The sequence below is a fragment of the Cheilinus undulatus genome, linkage group 14 (assembly GCF_018320785.1).
Source record: "Cheilinus undulatus linkage group 14, ASM1832078v1, whole genome shotgun sequence".
In the NCBI taxonomy this organism is placed as follows: Eukaryota; Metazoa; Chordata; class Actinopteri; order Labriformes; family Labridae; genus Cheilinus; species Cheilinus undulatus.
Genome location: NC_054878.1, coordinates 37,343,764 through 37,359,965, shown reverse-complemented (window position 1 = coordinate 37,359,965; position 16,202 = coordinate 37,343,764). Strand labels below are relative to the sequence as shown.

Sequence of the window (16,202 nt, the reverse complement as noted above, 5' to 3'; positions counted from 1 at the left end):
CACTCACACATACACACACCTTCCTCTGCTGGGGACTGACACAATGTCTGACAGAATTAAGCAACAATAACAGAAATAACCCCCGGCCGTTGCCAGATAGAGAACAATGGGCTCCGGGCCCGAGCCGGGCTCTGCTACATCGGTGTCTAAACAGTGAGCCGGGCCGCCCAGTCCACTCCACTTCCTGCTCGATAAACACAAGGAAAACAGCCGGCCGCCTTTCCTGAGGACACAGGGGGAAGGGATGAGAGGCACAGAGGAGGACGTGACGCTGGAGGAGAAAAAAATCTCACTGACAGACAGACTCACTCACTGGAGAGCTCTTACGTAGGACGAGACGAGAGGCTGCTGCTGAGTCAGGCCAGAAAGAAAGATACACTGTCTGACAGGGTCTGCTGGGGCAATTTATATACAGGACTATGAGAGCTTACATCTAACTTTTATTCTTTTTATTTATCTAAGTTGACCATAAAACCTAGATTAAAGTTGTCACAAATTTTTTGATCCCACGTATGAAAACTAACAATCTTTATGTTTCAATTATCAATATAAATTAGCAGTTAAGTCGCGCAAAATCTGACCTGTGGTTCCTTTCAAGCATGTCTCTCACCCCTGTTTCTGACTCTATCTCAGTCCTCCTCACAAGATAAGGCATAAAAAGCCCAAAAATATAACTTTAAAAAATTAAATACAAATAAGAAATAAAGAAAAGTTCCTAGAAGATGGATGAATCCATAAAAACTGCTGGAAAACATTGCCAGTCTTTATGTAAAAAAATATTTTACTATACTATATATACTTTTTACTTTAAGCTGTTTTTGTGCAGAAAAGAAGTTACTGGCAAGACTTGGGCCACTCTCTTCAAGAACATAAGCAAATGTGGACGTAGTATGCATAACAACTGGGCTATCTGTGTCCTCAGGTCTGATACAGTTTGGGAGCATATGTCGGTTGGCGCTTCACCGCGTCAGCCTTCATCCTGTACTGCTCTGGCCTCATGATGGCCAGAGCACCAGACTCATGCCCCATCTCTTCAGGTTCTCCCAGACGCCCCCTCCACGCCACATGTGGTCACCCCCTGCATCTGGACCAGCCCACTGGGTCCTGGGCTCCCAGTAGTGAGCTGGATCAGGCTCGGCAAAGCGCACCAGGTGCAGCCATTCCCATATCAGGCAGCTTACCCTTCCCATCTTTGCTCTCCTGAGCACAACAGCATTACACACGAGAATTTTTCACAAAGCAGTACAGCAGACACCTCTGGGTATCAGTCAACACCCAGGCTTCACAAAACTATAGTAAGACCAAGAAGACCAAGGACCAAAAGACTCTGACAGATACAGGGAACACCACACTGTGTTTTTCAGCGAACCCACTGCTTCATGTGTGAGTCCAAATCTGCAGTTGATCTCAACCTCGTAGTCAGCGTTACACTGCCAAGGTAGGCGAACTGCTCTACAACGTCCACACTCTCACCATTCACAGACACATCTAATGGCAGCATCGAAGAATCCCCAAATGCCCAGATGTTTGTTTTGGTCCAGGAGTCGTGCATTCCCAACACTTCAGCCTCCTCACTCAGCATGTTAAGAGACCCCACAAGGACATCTACAGTCTCTGCAAGGACCACAGCATCATCAGCGAAGTCCAGTTCAGTCAGTGAATTGAACATCACCTATTGACACTTCACAATTCACTGCTCCTCTTACCAGCCCCATTATCCTGTCCATACAGGTACTGAAGAGTGTAGGAACTAAGAGCAGCTCACCCAAGAATCAACAGGGAAGAAGTCAGAGAAGAAGGCCGTGTCACCTTCCAGGAGTTTGCCAGCATATTTGAATGAAAAACAAAAAAAACCTCCAGTATTCAATGACTGTCACAACTATTTTTGTTGCCATGGTTTTCTAACAGGTAGAATGGCATCATAGTTAAAGGATTGGGTGGTATCCAATTTTCATTATTGGTAAACCTTGCCAAGCAGGAAGAACCAAGCACTTGCCAGTGTGCAAACACAAGAACAGAAAGCACCTTTACACACAGGTCATTAGTCATCCAACCAAAAACTGTGAGGATGTTTATTACAGGGTGCTGGAATTGATTACAATTTCAGCATTGTTTTCGTACTTCAATAGTATAAAATAACAGTAAAACAAGAAGCAATTCAGACCAAGCACTTGTGGACATGTGGAGTGCAGTACATAAAGAAACTGCATTAAACAGCCATGATTCTGAACAAGAAATCACTGCACAGGCTCAGGAATATTTCATAAATCATGGTCTGTCAACAAAAATGCAAGTCAACGTTGTATCATGCAAAGAAGAATCCATATGTGTACATGATCCAGAAACGCCACAGTCTTCTCTGGGCCAAAGCTCATTTTAAATGGAAAACTGTTCTGCAGTCAGATTAATCAAAATTTGAAATTATTTTTGGAAACCATGGTCACATGTCCTGTGGGCTCAAGAGGCTTGTTATTAGCATACACATGACAAGAACGGAACAACATTACTCACCAAAAACTCCAACAGCTGGTCTCTTTATATCCTTTCTACAGACAAAATATATTTTAAAAAAATCCAATAAAAGGGGTCTACTTTAATCACCATACTGGAGTCATTTTATGCATCAAAGGGCAGAATTCAACATTTATAATAATGATAATAATAATAATAACTTTCCTTGTATTGCCTCTTTGAAAACAGGTTTACAAAGGTTGTGACAATAAGCAGAATCACAAATAAGATAAAACATCATAACACAACAGAAGCATAAGAACACAACAAGAAAGACATCAATATAGCAATTTAAAATATATCTTGATATTGGTTTTAGGACATATTGACCAGCCCTACTTTAAAATAAATTGTTTAAATCTAACAAAACTTTTGGCCAAATTAATGTACAAATTTGAGTCAAATAGCTCAATGTTCAAAGAATCAGGATGTGGCAGGATCTGAGTATGCAGATTCCTGTTATATCTGAGTTTGCTGCGAGGAAATTGTTGTGTTGTCACTGCTACTGAATCACCTAAAACATTCAGTGAGCCCTCAAACAGCTCTAGAGAAGTTTGTAGGGGGAAACGCAGTAGGTAATGATTCTTTAGAATTATTTTCATTAATCTACATTCGAAAAAAAGAGTTAGAAAAGGGTCTTCACGACACTAAACCAAAATAACGGTGGTACTAGACAGGCTGGGTTAAATTTTGTTCATTTACTGCAATTTTCCCACACAAATATCTCCAGGGTTTTCAAAGAATGATGACAAAAAGAGAAAATATCAAGTGTTCCTTGGGTCAAACTGCCTTTTTGAAGGCAGAGGTCAGAAAAGAATGACCAAACTGCTTTAAGCTGATAAAAAAGCAACAAAAACTCCAATAACCACTCATTACAACCACAGTATGCAGAGATAACCCTGTAAAGGAGATTAATTTACCAGACTCCATCTCTGTCATCAGGCAAATCCATCTTAAAAAGCTCCAGTCCACAATGTTTGAGCTGACCAATCAGCTTCATTTGAACGATGTGGCAGTTATGGGCAGGGTTTAGCTGTGCCAGCCAATTATAATGGCTGCCACAGCAGCAGTTTAACTGGAACGGGACCACATTTCTGTGTGAAACAAAGAGTAAAACAACACTTAAAGCTTTTCATGATGGAAAAGCTGTTTTTGCTGTTCTGCTGACCTGCTTTAACAGGGGTTTGTGAGTTACGGGGTGGTGATTAGGCTTACTGTGAGTGGTTGTTTACAACGGCTGCTAGTGGAGTGATTAGCTCGGATGTAGCCACAGCTGCAGTTTTTTCAGAACTGGACATTTCTTTTTTAAACCAAGTGAAAAAAGCCCCTCTGAAAGCTTTTCATGACAGAAAACATGTTTTTGCTCTTCTCCTGGTCTGCTTAAGTATGGGTCTGAGATTGTCACAGTGGGGTCTGCTGGTATATCCAATGGCTGCTGCTGTGGGAGCTTTTAGATTGGATGTAGCTGTAGGAAAGCAGCAGTCTAATCAGAACAGTTTCCCTTGAAACAAGAAATAAGTCACACCAAAAGCTTGTCTTGGCAGAGAAGATGTTTTTGCACGTCTCCCAACGGAATTATTCACAGAAGAGCTCAACCATTCACAACTATGGCAACAGTGTCTGCTCAGGAGAAGTGCATGAGCACTACCTTTCTTTGTCTTGTCCATCTTAGCCTGGTCTGGTTTGTCTTAACCTCTGTTGCGACATTTCAATGATAGGGTCAGAATTTAACACAACATTCTGGATCACGTGACTGCAAACAACCTATTGGAATGTTTACTATATGATGATAAGTTTCACTGACGCTTTTGGGACTGAAGAACTGGGGACACCTAAGAAATATGTTAAGGAATTTTTCACAGAAACTTTATGGGTATGGAATGAAAAATTTCCAAGAAAATCCTGTTCTAAGACAAGGCTGCTGTTTTAACTTATTAGGTCCTCCTTATCCCAAATAAGTGGGACAAACTAAAATTTAATTCCACACAAAATCTCAGGTCTCAGGAGGATAGATCAGCTTCCTCTCCACCCTGATGCTCAGTTTGACACTGATATGTGATTGGCTGATAACATATTTGTTAATGAGCAGGTGAACAGGTGTACCAAATAAAGTGATAGTTCATGCCCATGCTTAATCCTACAGGCACTTTAGTCACCAAGAAACCTAATGAGGGTGTATTGGGAACGAGGCAGGAAACAGGAGTGCCTGTAGAGGACCCCTTATATAAAAGGGGAGAACATGCAACTCCACACAGAGGGGCACCAGTCTGACGGGGATTCAAACCAGAATCCTTCTTATATAGTGAGGTGACAGAGTGAACCTCCGCATCATCAACAAATCTAATCAAAGATCTACAAATTTGTCTTTCATCACAAATTTAAAGATTTCCTCAATATGTCAACAGAGTGATGCATCTGCCACATGGATTCGCATGTCATCCTTGCAGCTCATCTAAGGCCCTGAGTCTAAAACTGTGCTGCTCCTCACTGTGTCCTCAAAGAGGTGTCACACTATGAGCAGACTCCCCTTGTGATCTTCCACACGAGGGTAAAAGGAGCATTTGTTCCTGTCGTTTTGGTTTCTTGAACCCATGACATTAAGGCTGAAGTCAGCTGATGTTTGTGACCTCACAGCAGACTCCGAACAAAGACAGAATCCAACCTCCATGAGCTCCTCTTATCACCTCGATCAAATTCCTTCTACACTTTGGGGAAAAAAAGGAACATTTTCCTTCCTGATTGAGAAAAATCAAGCGTTTTTTTTATTCTTGTGCCTTTACACCCAAACTGGATCTAATTTGCTCATTTAAACCAATTTCACTGAGGCTGAAGTACGACTATCTGACAGGAAATCAATGGGACTGAACTAAATCAGCTCTCAGACCTTACATCCATCAGAAACATCAGATCTAATTACTGTAAACGTACACAACGTGCAGAAACAGAGCTTCCACAGAGTCTAATCAAAGAGCTGTGATGTCAAAATCTATTTCTTCTCCATTGTCCGCATTCATGAGTGGAAGTGCGTTTGATGTTATGGACAAAACAGGATGTAATGACCTCATATAAATGAGGAACAAGCTGAGACTGGATAGGACGGTGCGGTCCAGTATATAAATGCATTCATGTACATGCTTGAATACACAGAGAGGTATTGTACAGGCTGGTGAAATATGCCTGCACAGATCAAAGCTGCGTCCCCTCACTCAGACATTAGAGACCTGAGAGGGTCCTCTTCCTCCCAGACTCAGCTACTGCTCAGACGGAAAAGAGAGGCAGTACAGGAGCCCACCCAGCGGACATGAGCAAAGGAAAACAGGAAACAGCTGGTCACAACTGACCGCCACAGCAAGCATAGCTAAGAAAAACTAGTGCTTATTTTCTATATGAAGAATCTTAGACATGTATCAGCATGTTTTCAACCTGCTACCTATAGAGTGTAAGCAGAAATTCAATCACGTTTCCATCCATGACATGCAATGTATGCGGGTAGGCTCATATGCAGATAATTTCTCATCATATCAGCATGAGAGAGTAGCCAGCAACTCATTCCAGATCTACCACTTAAACTCGAACCACCTTCTTTGGGCCAAAGCTCATTTAAAATGGACTGAGGCAAAATGGAAAACTGTTCTGTGGTCACATGAATCAAAATGTGAAATCCTGTTTTGCAAACCACAAATGCAGTATCCTTAAGACTCAAGATGAGAGGGACCATCCAGCTTGTTATCAATGCACAGTTCAGAAGCCTGCATCTCTGGTGGTATGGGGTTGCATTAGTGCCTATGGCGTGGGCAGCTTACACATCTGGAAAGGAACTATCAATGCTATCAACTAAGCTTCAGAGCAGCATATGCTCCCATCAAGAAAATTTCTCTTCAGAGAAGACTTTGCATATTTCAGCAAGTAAATACCACATACATAAAAGCACATACCATATCCGTCACAACAGCATGGCTTCACAGTAAAAGAATCCAGATCTTTCACCACTACAAATCATTTGGTGCATCATAAAAAGAAAAATTTGGCAAAGAAGTCCCTTGTATGCTTAGCAGCTAGAGTCCTACATCAGTCAAAAATGGGACAACATTCCTCTCCCAAAACTCCAGCAACTAGTCTCCTCACTTCCCAGATGCTTACAGACTGTTGTTAAGAGAAGAGGGGATGCTACACTATGGTAAACATGGCCCTGTCCCTAGTTTTTTGGAATGTGCTGCCGCCATCAGATTCAAAATGAGATAATATTTCAATGAAATGGTAAAATGCTTTGGTTTCAACGATTGATATGTTGTTCATGGGATTATGAGATTTGTAAACAATTGCATTCTGTTATCTACATTTTTAACCATGTCCCAACTTTTTTGGAAATTTAAGTAAATTAACCATATTAAAAATATTGCTCATAAATGGTTGAGGCTTTGAAAAAAACACTCAGAGGGTGATTGGATGAACGTTCTGTCGGTCACATCTTTATGGGCCAATCAGAGCAACAAAACATGTGATGTCATAGCTGCTACCAAGGTGCACGAGCGCCACTACCGAGAAATAAACTGGGTCTGATGTTCCACAACCCCGGTCTGAAGAGAGGAAGGAGGGCGGCCAGAGTCAGTGTCGACACATTTGACATGTGCATGTGTCCCTCAGCAGACAAGGTCGAGCTTAACAGCATTTCTTTTGTCTGGGCCTTTGCACCCCTGGTGATTCGCCCAGCAACCACCAACAGTTTTCAGGTGCTTAGAACATTCACACGACAACCAGGGGGTTGTGGCAACCCTCCTACCCGCCCTAACAGTACCCTAGGCTATGTTTAAGCACCACATCTACCCATAACTCCGCCCTAAAGCTGTGGTTTTTGTTTTGTTTTCATCAGATTATTTTCCCATGCCCTTGGTAATGTACAAAGACATCCAGAGCATGACCTGGGTTGTGTCACTCCTCCTTCCTGCCCGATGGGACCCTTAGGCGGGCGTACTCGCCATTACACGCCTTACTTCAGCCTCAAATTTTGGCACAAACATATGTATTCTATCACACAATACAAAGAAAAAGGGAAACACCCCTCACAATAATACACTCTGTCTAATGGAAACTGTTTACTTTAGTATAGATGGACTAAGTGGTCAAACCATTACGTTTCTGGAAATGAACACACTGTCTGCACTTCTAGAAGGAATAGCCAACAGCATTTGTTTCTCCCCCATCAGTAAAAACAGCACTGATGAGAATGTGTCATGTTCAGACTTACTGTTTCGTGTGCCGTTGTCCCAGTCAAAGGCCTCTACGATCAGCGTGTACGTCCGCTACAGACAAGAAAACAAAAAGAAATCAAGTTAAGTCTTGGTGAGTAACATCCAAACTATCTCGTCTCTGTCTACTGTATTTCCCTTAACACAAGAGTAAGATTATACATTATCTTTGACAAAGGAAGACCCTAGAGCCTCTGGCTGATAAGACTCTTTTTAATCATTTAGTCTGATGCTGAACCAAAGTCGAGGGAAATACAATCAGCCCTAAAGGGAAAGCAATATTGATGCATCTGCCACATGGTGGTTCATGATTTAAACATTTACGTAGTCTTTCATTGTGCACCTGCATGAATAGGATACAAAAACCCATGCAGCTGCTATCAAATGTTCTCTAAATCATGTTACTTTTACTTTAAATGATTACTATAAGTAATCACATCTAATTTGTAGAAAATGCTGCTATTTCAGTTGACTAGAGTATGATAATACAAAAGAAACCCACATACTTTAATTGTTTTACGTAGTTATGTAGTCCATGGCCCCCATGTGAGAAAAATTATAAACCTATTACAAGACAGCATCAACCTCTGGAGGTTAAAACAGTTTCGATTTCATGTAATTTGATGTTTTTTTGAAGTCAAATTATCATCCATGAGAAGAAGGAACCAAAAAGAGAAATCTAAACAGAGAGCCATTATTTGTTAATGTATCCTCAAAGAGAAGTAAAGTTCACCAGCCATCACAATGTCCACAATAACAGGGGTGATCATTAAAGCCAGTCATGCCACTCTCCCACAAGCCTCTGCGTTCACAGACCCACATACAAGCACACACACACTCTCTCTGAGATGATGCAAAAATCGATTTCGTTGCTACTACACAGTCTCATATGAAACTTGGCCCTGTTACCAGGAGGTGTGCTTGAGTTACAGTGCCAGTGAAACCCAATGATTCAGAAATGAGGAGAGCCAGATACGGTAAGTACAACTATGGGAAGAGGCCAAGAAAGGATGCAAAGATGAGATGTGGAGAGAGAGAGAGAGACACAAGGGAACAGAAAGTGTTGGGGATGTACCAAACTTTCCTCTAAAATATCTGCACTCTCTGGATATCCTGAGGCAAGCTAACTTTAGCAACCTGACTTCACAAACAAGTCCTCTGGCCTGTATCTATTTATCAGAAATAGTGTTTTACTATTTTAGGACAGGAAGTGCGTAAAACTGATGCAAGAACAGCACAGAAGTTACCTTATATGTGGCTGTAACCGAAAGTTGTGCAGTGATTCTTAATCCAGATTCAAATCAAGATCAGGATAAATTTATATACATTTCATTTATAGTGTTTTCTGTCTAAATCAGTGGAGCTCTATTGTACAGGCTGCTTTGAAGCACTGGCTGCTCTAGTTTCCTGTTTAGGGGCCTGTGACAGCAGAGGGTGAAGTGAATAGTCAAATAACCAACTTCTATGACAAAACAATCTTAAAAACATAGAAATAGCATGTTTTGAAGACAGGTCACCTTTAAAATTACAGACTTCTGTGCGCATACCTCTTGAGTTTTTGTTTGCTTAATTTATTTTTCCCTTTACTTAAGCAGAGCTGGGTGCACATCCATTAATGAGTTAATTGCTGATTAATTTTTATTATTTTGATCAATGATATCCAAAACCTTAACGCTTCTGTTTCTGTTCAGAGCAACAGCATGCCACCTCCTGAACTCTGGAGAGAAAAATGAATCACCAGAATGCCTGGGGTGCTTTTATTGTGAAATGCTGCTTGACATAAAGTTCCGTACTTTCAGAGCTTTGTTAGGCAAGAGAAGACTAGTAATAGATCAAATATTTTCTATTTCTTGTACATCTGAAGTAATTCATGGATCTTTTATGTATGTGGTATGTTTGGATTACAATTTTATGATCAGGAAAGTACAAGAGAGATTCAAACAGTGAATAGTTTATCACAATAATCAACTTTCTAGCAATGAATGGAACAAGTAAAGCAGGGTGCACACAACAAGATTACTGACAATTTAGGGCCCAATTCCCCCTTTCTTAACAAAGTCAGGAAATGTCCAATGACCTAATGGTTCTTGCCAGGTTTACTTGTGGTGTATTAAGAGTGATTTTTCCCTCTCCAATCTGCCTGGAGGACAATCAGAGCTGCCTGATTTAAAATAGTAAATACTGAACATGTTTTTTATTTATGATCAGAAATCCTGTTGTGTCTGGGAAGGAGAGCTGAGCAAGATTGTTACATGGAAGGAGGAAGCACAACAAACACAGCCATGACAATGACAGTAAATGTGAAGTATAAAGTTAGACGTCCCAAATGAAGGAGCAACTTAAGTGTGTATCTGACATGTCCTGTAAAATAATCAAACTCACAAGGAAAGGAGCTGGACTGAAATTACTGCTGCAATGAATGTAGCAGGTAGCAAACAGCTAGTTGCATTTAATTTGTTTACTCTGAAGCCACACTGGACCGTGTTTGATTTGCAGTTTTAAGAGTGTAAACTCTGGTTGTTAGTGAATGAATCTGTATGTGTGTATTGCTGTATTGGTCATCTGGTAGCACATCACACACTATAAGAGCAAAACTAATAAATCTGTATTTGTCATCATATGTGGGTACTCTCACACTTTCAAATGTGGTTGAGATTTTTAAAATCTTTTAAAGATTAAAAAATGTGTTTACTGACTAGTCTAAAGTGGGGAGAAAATGCTCAGGAAATGGTCTAATTCATCCCAGGGTTACTGTGTCCGCAGGTATACAATTCAAGTCTGGTGTGCTGAGTAGAGTGTGGCTAAAGGTAGCAGCTAGCCCCGCCAGCCTTCGTTCATCCTTGTAGATTAATACTGTGCTTAATGTGGTAACTCATCAGTTTGGTTGCGTCGTTAATAGGACAGAGTTGAAAAAAATCGATTCTCCTATTCAGATCCATTCTTTTTTTAAAAAATACAATAATGATTCATATAATCCAAAGATCGATCTTTAAATATCTGCCTTTTCCTTCTCCTGGCGACTCCTCGCAAGAAAGTGACTTATCTCTGTTAAAACAAACATGGTGGAGCCTGGCAGCTCTGCTCCACTTAATGAACCACAAAACATGAAAGAGGATATCAGACAGTTTTTTGGATATAAACACTACAAAGACAGAGGAAAACTGGACGAAGAGGCCATATCTAGGATGGGCAACATGTAGGTAAAATAGTGATAGAAATACTACTAGTTTAGGGTCAATTTTTAATGCAAACCCTGACATTTTTAAGAATGTGCCTAGTCAGAACATTCTTTGTGCTATCTCCAACTCTGAATTCTCTGAGAATCTCTTAAATGTAGAAGCAGCATAGGTTTGGTTACTAAAATATCCCTAAATGAATCCATATTGAATTGAGAATCGAATCGAATCCGGGCCTTGAGAATCGGAATCGAAACGATGCATGCAATCAGTGGCAATACCCAGCCCTAGCCAATAAGCATGAGTATAACCCTCAACAGCCAACGACCTTATTTCTGTTTTCTAGTTCAAAACAACCACGCCATTCCTACCAGATGCTTACCACTAAGCTTCGCATGTTTATGCCTGGCACAGTGCGGGGGAAAGCTCTGACAGGGAGACAGCGGACGTTAGCTACATTTCCATTACAGTTTTTCGCAAAATAAAAGTGATATCTCTTAAATTTCAACTAAGAACAATTGCGCTTTGAATGTGTTGCCATTGAAGGGAGTTTTGGGCATGAGCCTCATAATTCTCGTAAAATCTCATCTTGCGAGTCTCCGCTGCAAGGAAGCTGGACGCTCAAAACCTGTTGCATGTTGGTACGGAATGATTACATCTACAGCAGTTGCCTTGATAATTTTGAACAAAAGACTGATTCAACGGATGATGGTTCAGAGGCAAAGTCTGTATGGCAAAAGCCACGTATAAGGGTATAAGTATGATGTTAAGAAAAGCCTCGTCTCTTCTGTCTATACATTATGCGCCATGTTGTCTAGGAGTGAACAGGTCATGTGACAACGTATATTACATCCTGTGACGTGTCAATGTGGAAAAAGTGTTTCCATTGCACTTTTGCGAAATACTTCTATATTGAAACGTCTGAGAAACCTCCTCATGAGAGCATAAAAAAGGAATTTGCGATATTTGAGTTTTTACGAAGTTCAGGTGTTTCCATTACCAGTTGTTTATTGCGCTATTTAGATTTTATGCATTTCTCAGGGTGATGGAAATGCAGCTATTAATTGAACCTACAGAGGCTACTAGTGGCCGGAGGCTTTATTACAGTTTAAAAGAGCATTCGACCAAGATATTAGGTCAGTGTTTATCTAAAAATGATAGGTAATTGAGATTATTTAATATGCAAATTTATCAATTTAGTTAGCCAAGTATGGACACACGTTACTATATGTAGGCATTGATAACAGTACTGGCTAAAAGGAAATTGGAGGTATTGGCATTTTGGATGAAAAACAATATCGTACATCCCTAGATACCACCCTTATCAGTGAGAGAGGGCCCAGTGTTGGTCCATTAGAATTTGCAGGTTTGCAAACAATGACATTTCTAACCATTGGACGTCTCATAAAGACTCATACCTTTGGTGTTTTTTTGTTTGAAATATCAAGCAGAGGAGGTGACAATAACCTAACCTAATAGCCTAATGTATGTGTTAAAAATGCTAGTATTATTACAGCCCTGAAACAAAATATTACTTTTGAAAATGTATCAGGTATTTCAAGGAAATCTGCATTTAAAATGATAATCTCATTTGGAATATTATTAAACTTTTTAATAAACAAAATTTTAACTAATTTGCATTGATGCAACATTTTACACAGCTAAAGCTCATGCAAGTAAACAAAAGTCCCACAGGCACAGATAGATACTAACCAAGCTAACCAGCAGCAAAGGAGTAATCTAGCTGGTGTGCTGCAGGGCACACTGCTAGGCAACCAGCTGACCTAAATAGCACTCATTACGTCACCACTAGTGACAGTTGTAGTAGCCACAATGTGACTGCTTTGACCTCTACTGTAATGTCACTGATAGGACGTTGACATGGGGGGTGGTCAAGAAAAAAAAAAAACATAAGGCAAGTATTTGAGGGAGTTGCGGTTGATTCAGTGACGCGGGAAAGAGAAGTCACAGGGAGGGGGATTGGAAAATGTGTGTCTGTGTTGTTGATCTGGGGGACCAACAAGCTGGTAGGCTGGTTGCTGCTGGGCTGTGGGATTAAGTAGGCTTGTCTGGCTGTGGGTGGTGGCGGAGGAAGGGGAGGGGAGTGTTATTGTGGAAGACCACGGGTGACAAGAGAAGGGGATGGAAGATGACGGGACAGGGGTGAGGTAAAGGGCTTGGGTCACAGTTTGAACATGGGGGGTACAGCTGTTTGAGACTACCAGTAGGACATTAGAGGCTTGGCTGGGGTTGGAGAGGAGTTTGTCAAGGAAAGGGGATAGGAAGGAAAATCTGTTGGGGGGGGGGGGGGGGGGGTTTGTGGCGACGGGTAATGCTCGTGCTGCTGTTGCCGGAAGCTCGAAACAACCGGCCCAACCGCAGACGCACAACAGATGCAGCCTCGAAGATGGATTATTTGACATGAACGTGGATCATCCCATGACATGTCGCTCGGCTTCTGACCTTTCCACCCATTCCCCCTCCCCCCACCATAAAAGGGTGGGCTATCTGCCCCAGTCTGAGCATGTGGGTGGGTGTATGCATATGCCAATGCATACAAGAGGAGCCATGAGTGCTAGTGAACGCATTTGAGTTCTTGGGATCATGCCTGATGAATTGTGAGAGCTGCAAACAAACCTTGTAATGGGAGCCATCATGGAAAGAACAAGTGGCCTTATTGTGACCTCCACCTTTTAGGCTTACCTAATATCCCGCTTGCTGCATGCCAATGTGTTGTAAATGTTCAGCTAAATAGATCCCTGAGTCAGTGTGTGATGAGGTCGAGCAAAGCCACGGACTAGTCTGGTTTCCCACAGACCATCCCAGTCTGTGATTAGCTGGATTAAGTGACAGCTGCCCAAATGGTTGGAACAAGATAGATGGATGGGCAGGGGGATAAAGGGGAGGACTGGGGGGAGGGAAGGGGGGAAGGCTACTGAACAAAGACCCTTGTCCCAACACCATAACTCACCCCCATCCCAATCAAAACCATTGTGAGTGAAGAGACACAGTCAGCACGAGAACAATTAGTGTCAGCATGGGTGCTACTGAGCCTTGACGGGGCAGTTGTGTGTGCAAAGTCAAAAAAAAAGTTGCCAGTGGTTACTATACAAGTCATAATCTCGTACCCAACTGTGCTTCAGCTCACTTAATTTCATTAACCTGCCCCTTTTTCTCAACTCAAAACATCCGTCAGCTACATCTGACAGTGCAAAATACTTCATCCGAGACTGTGAAGAATCCTCTGTCAGTCAAATCTCCAAAACCCTTGGCGGCCCTTCCCCTAATGGATTAGAGGATTTACTCAGAGAAATCCTAGTTTTCAAGTCATGAAGGGGGGCATGGTGAAACAAAATTGGATGTTTGTGTGTCATGCACTGAGTGAACCTATGTTTGCTTGGAGTGACCTAATAATCGAGCCACATCTGACCGACTGAAAGGAACCAAGAGTCGTGAATGCACTAAAGGCAGGTAGAGTCCTGGGAGTCAGCCTATTCTGGTTAAGACAGAGGCTGTGGTGTTGATGTCTGGGGAAAGCCACAGGTGTAGGTTCCCACGCCAGATGAGTGGTGGATGGATGATTGGATGGTGACTGGTGAAATAAAAAAGAGACAAGGGACAGAGAGAGGTGGCTTTGGGAAGTGGAAGCCGGGGCAGGTTGGGGTCACCAAGCATGGGATCTACACACTTCCTTCTCAAAGGAGAGGTCAGCCCTCTGCATGTGGGGTGATGTGCCTGTTTGCATTTGAAGAATACTAGGAATGTGAGATCCAGGCCTGCTGTGTAATCCCATGCAAGATCCCAGTAGTCTGCCAACAATTCAGGGGTGCATCTGCATTGAGGAGGAACTCTGATTGACTCTTTTCTAGTCCAGACCAAAGATGTTGGGAGTTATCCCAAGGAGCTGTTCTTACAGCCTCCCATGCATTAGCTATAAAATTCACAAATAAGCACTTCCCGTAAAAACTCCGTCTGCAACCTTGAGCTATTTCTGCTCCCATGTCATTGAAAGGTGACCTGAATGTCCACCTCCCCGTTCCCAGCTCTTCCTCGCGGGAGTTCCACAGACATCTACTGATTTATTGCCTTCTGATGGGACATGAGGTCATCACGATTCATCCCGTGGCCAGTAATCGCTGCATGTAATCTTCATTAATCTGTGATGTCAATCCCAGCTTTTGGTTTTACTAGGGCTGAGTCTACACTATTCCAGCAAGGGCATCGAGCTACACCATTTCTGCTGAATAGTAGGGGCAGTTGGAACAACAGCATATGATGCTGTTTTGCACACTCTTTCAAAATACCCGTGCATTGTGGATGATACCGAATAATGGACAATTGTTGTGTCTTAACAAGGAATAGAAGAATGAATGATGGGCCCAAAAGTCCTGTTAATCAATTCCAAATTGAGCAGTTGCACTTTTTTTTCTGATAAGTTGCTAGGACTAACTAAAGGCAGCAGACCAGCATCAATGCCTCCTAATGAAAGCGATGCATTAATGCAACAAGGAACATGCTGAAGATTTCCAAGTCTACACTGCCTGCAGCACAAATAAAGAGGTTTTCAGTGAAAGGGGAACTTGCAAATGTGAGCTACATCAACTTCCCATCACTTCTACCTGGAGGGTGGACTCGGATGCAAATCTGTCTGGGTCTAGCTCCTCAATCTGTTCAGAGGCAAGGATCAAAGACCCCCAGTGGCAAAATCCGTGCAAATATGGAGATGATGCTGGCAGGCAGGGAAGTGCAAGGTGGAGGAGTTTGACCCTTTTAACACCCATACTTAACATATCTTTTTCCTGGATTACAATCTTGTATACATAAAAATACCACTGACATGTATAATGTATTAAAAAAAAATTCAGCCTTATTCATAATACACTTCTCCTTCAAGCCAGTGTAAAATCCAGAACCTTGTTTGAGCACGCCTTGTGCCATATGAGCAGTTCAAAGGCCTGCAAGATTTATGCAAGCATTTACATAAACTACCTGTTCTTTTAAAGAATCCTAGGGGCTGTCAGCTAATCAGAGTTAAAACTTTGAAACGATATCAGTTAAAGTCAAACAATGTCAATACTTGGACACCAGTTGGATTGGATGATTTCTTAGTTTAATGATCCTCCATCTCACCACCTAAATTACATCTAAATCTAAATGTTGCATGGGAGTTTGACTTTAATACTTGATGCACTCATTCTACTCCTGCACAACTCTACCTTAAGTGACAAATGTCGCATTTTCCACAGCCTCTTATTGCTTTCAATAATTA

At 41.8% G+C, this 16,202-nt stretch overlaps 1 protein-coding gene across 2 annotated transcripts in view; it reads right to left on the bottom strand.

Annotated features, from left to right (window-relative positions):
* jag2b (jagged canonical Notch ligand 2b) overlaps window positions 1-16,202 on the bottom strand; it is an 80,060-nt gene that overhangs the window by 36,437 nt on the left and 27,421 nt on the right. For both annotated transcript variants that reach the window (XM_041804958.1, XM_041804959.1), the window contains exon 3: window positions 7,757-7,811. In XM_041804958.1, the coding sequence (XP_041660892.1) occupies window positions 7,757-7,811 (55 nt within the window). The remainder of the gene's footprint in view (window positions 1-7,756; window positions 7,812-16,202) is intronic.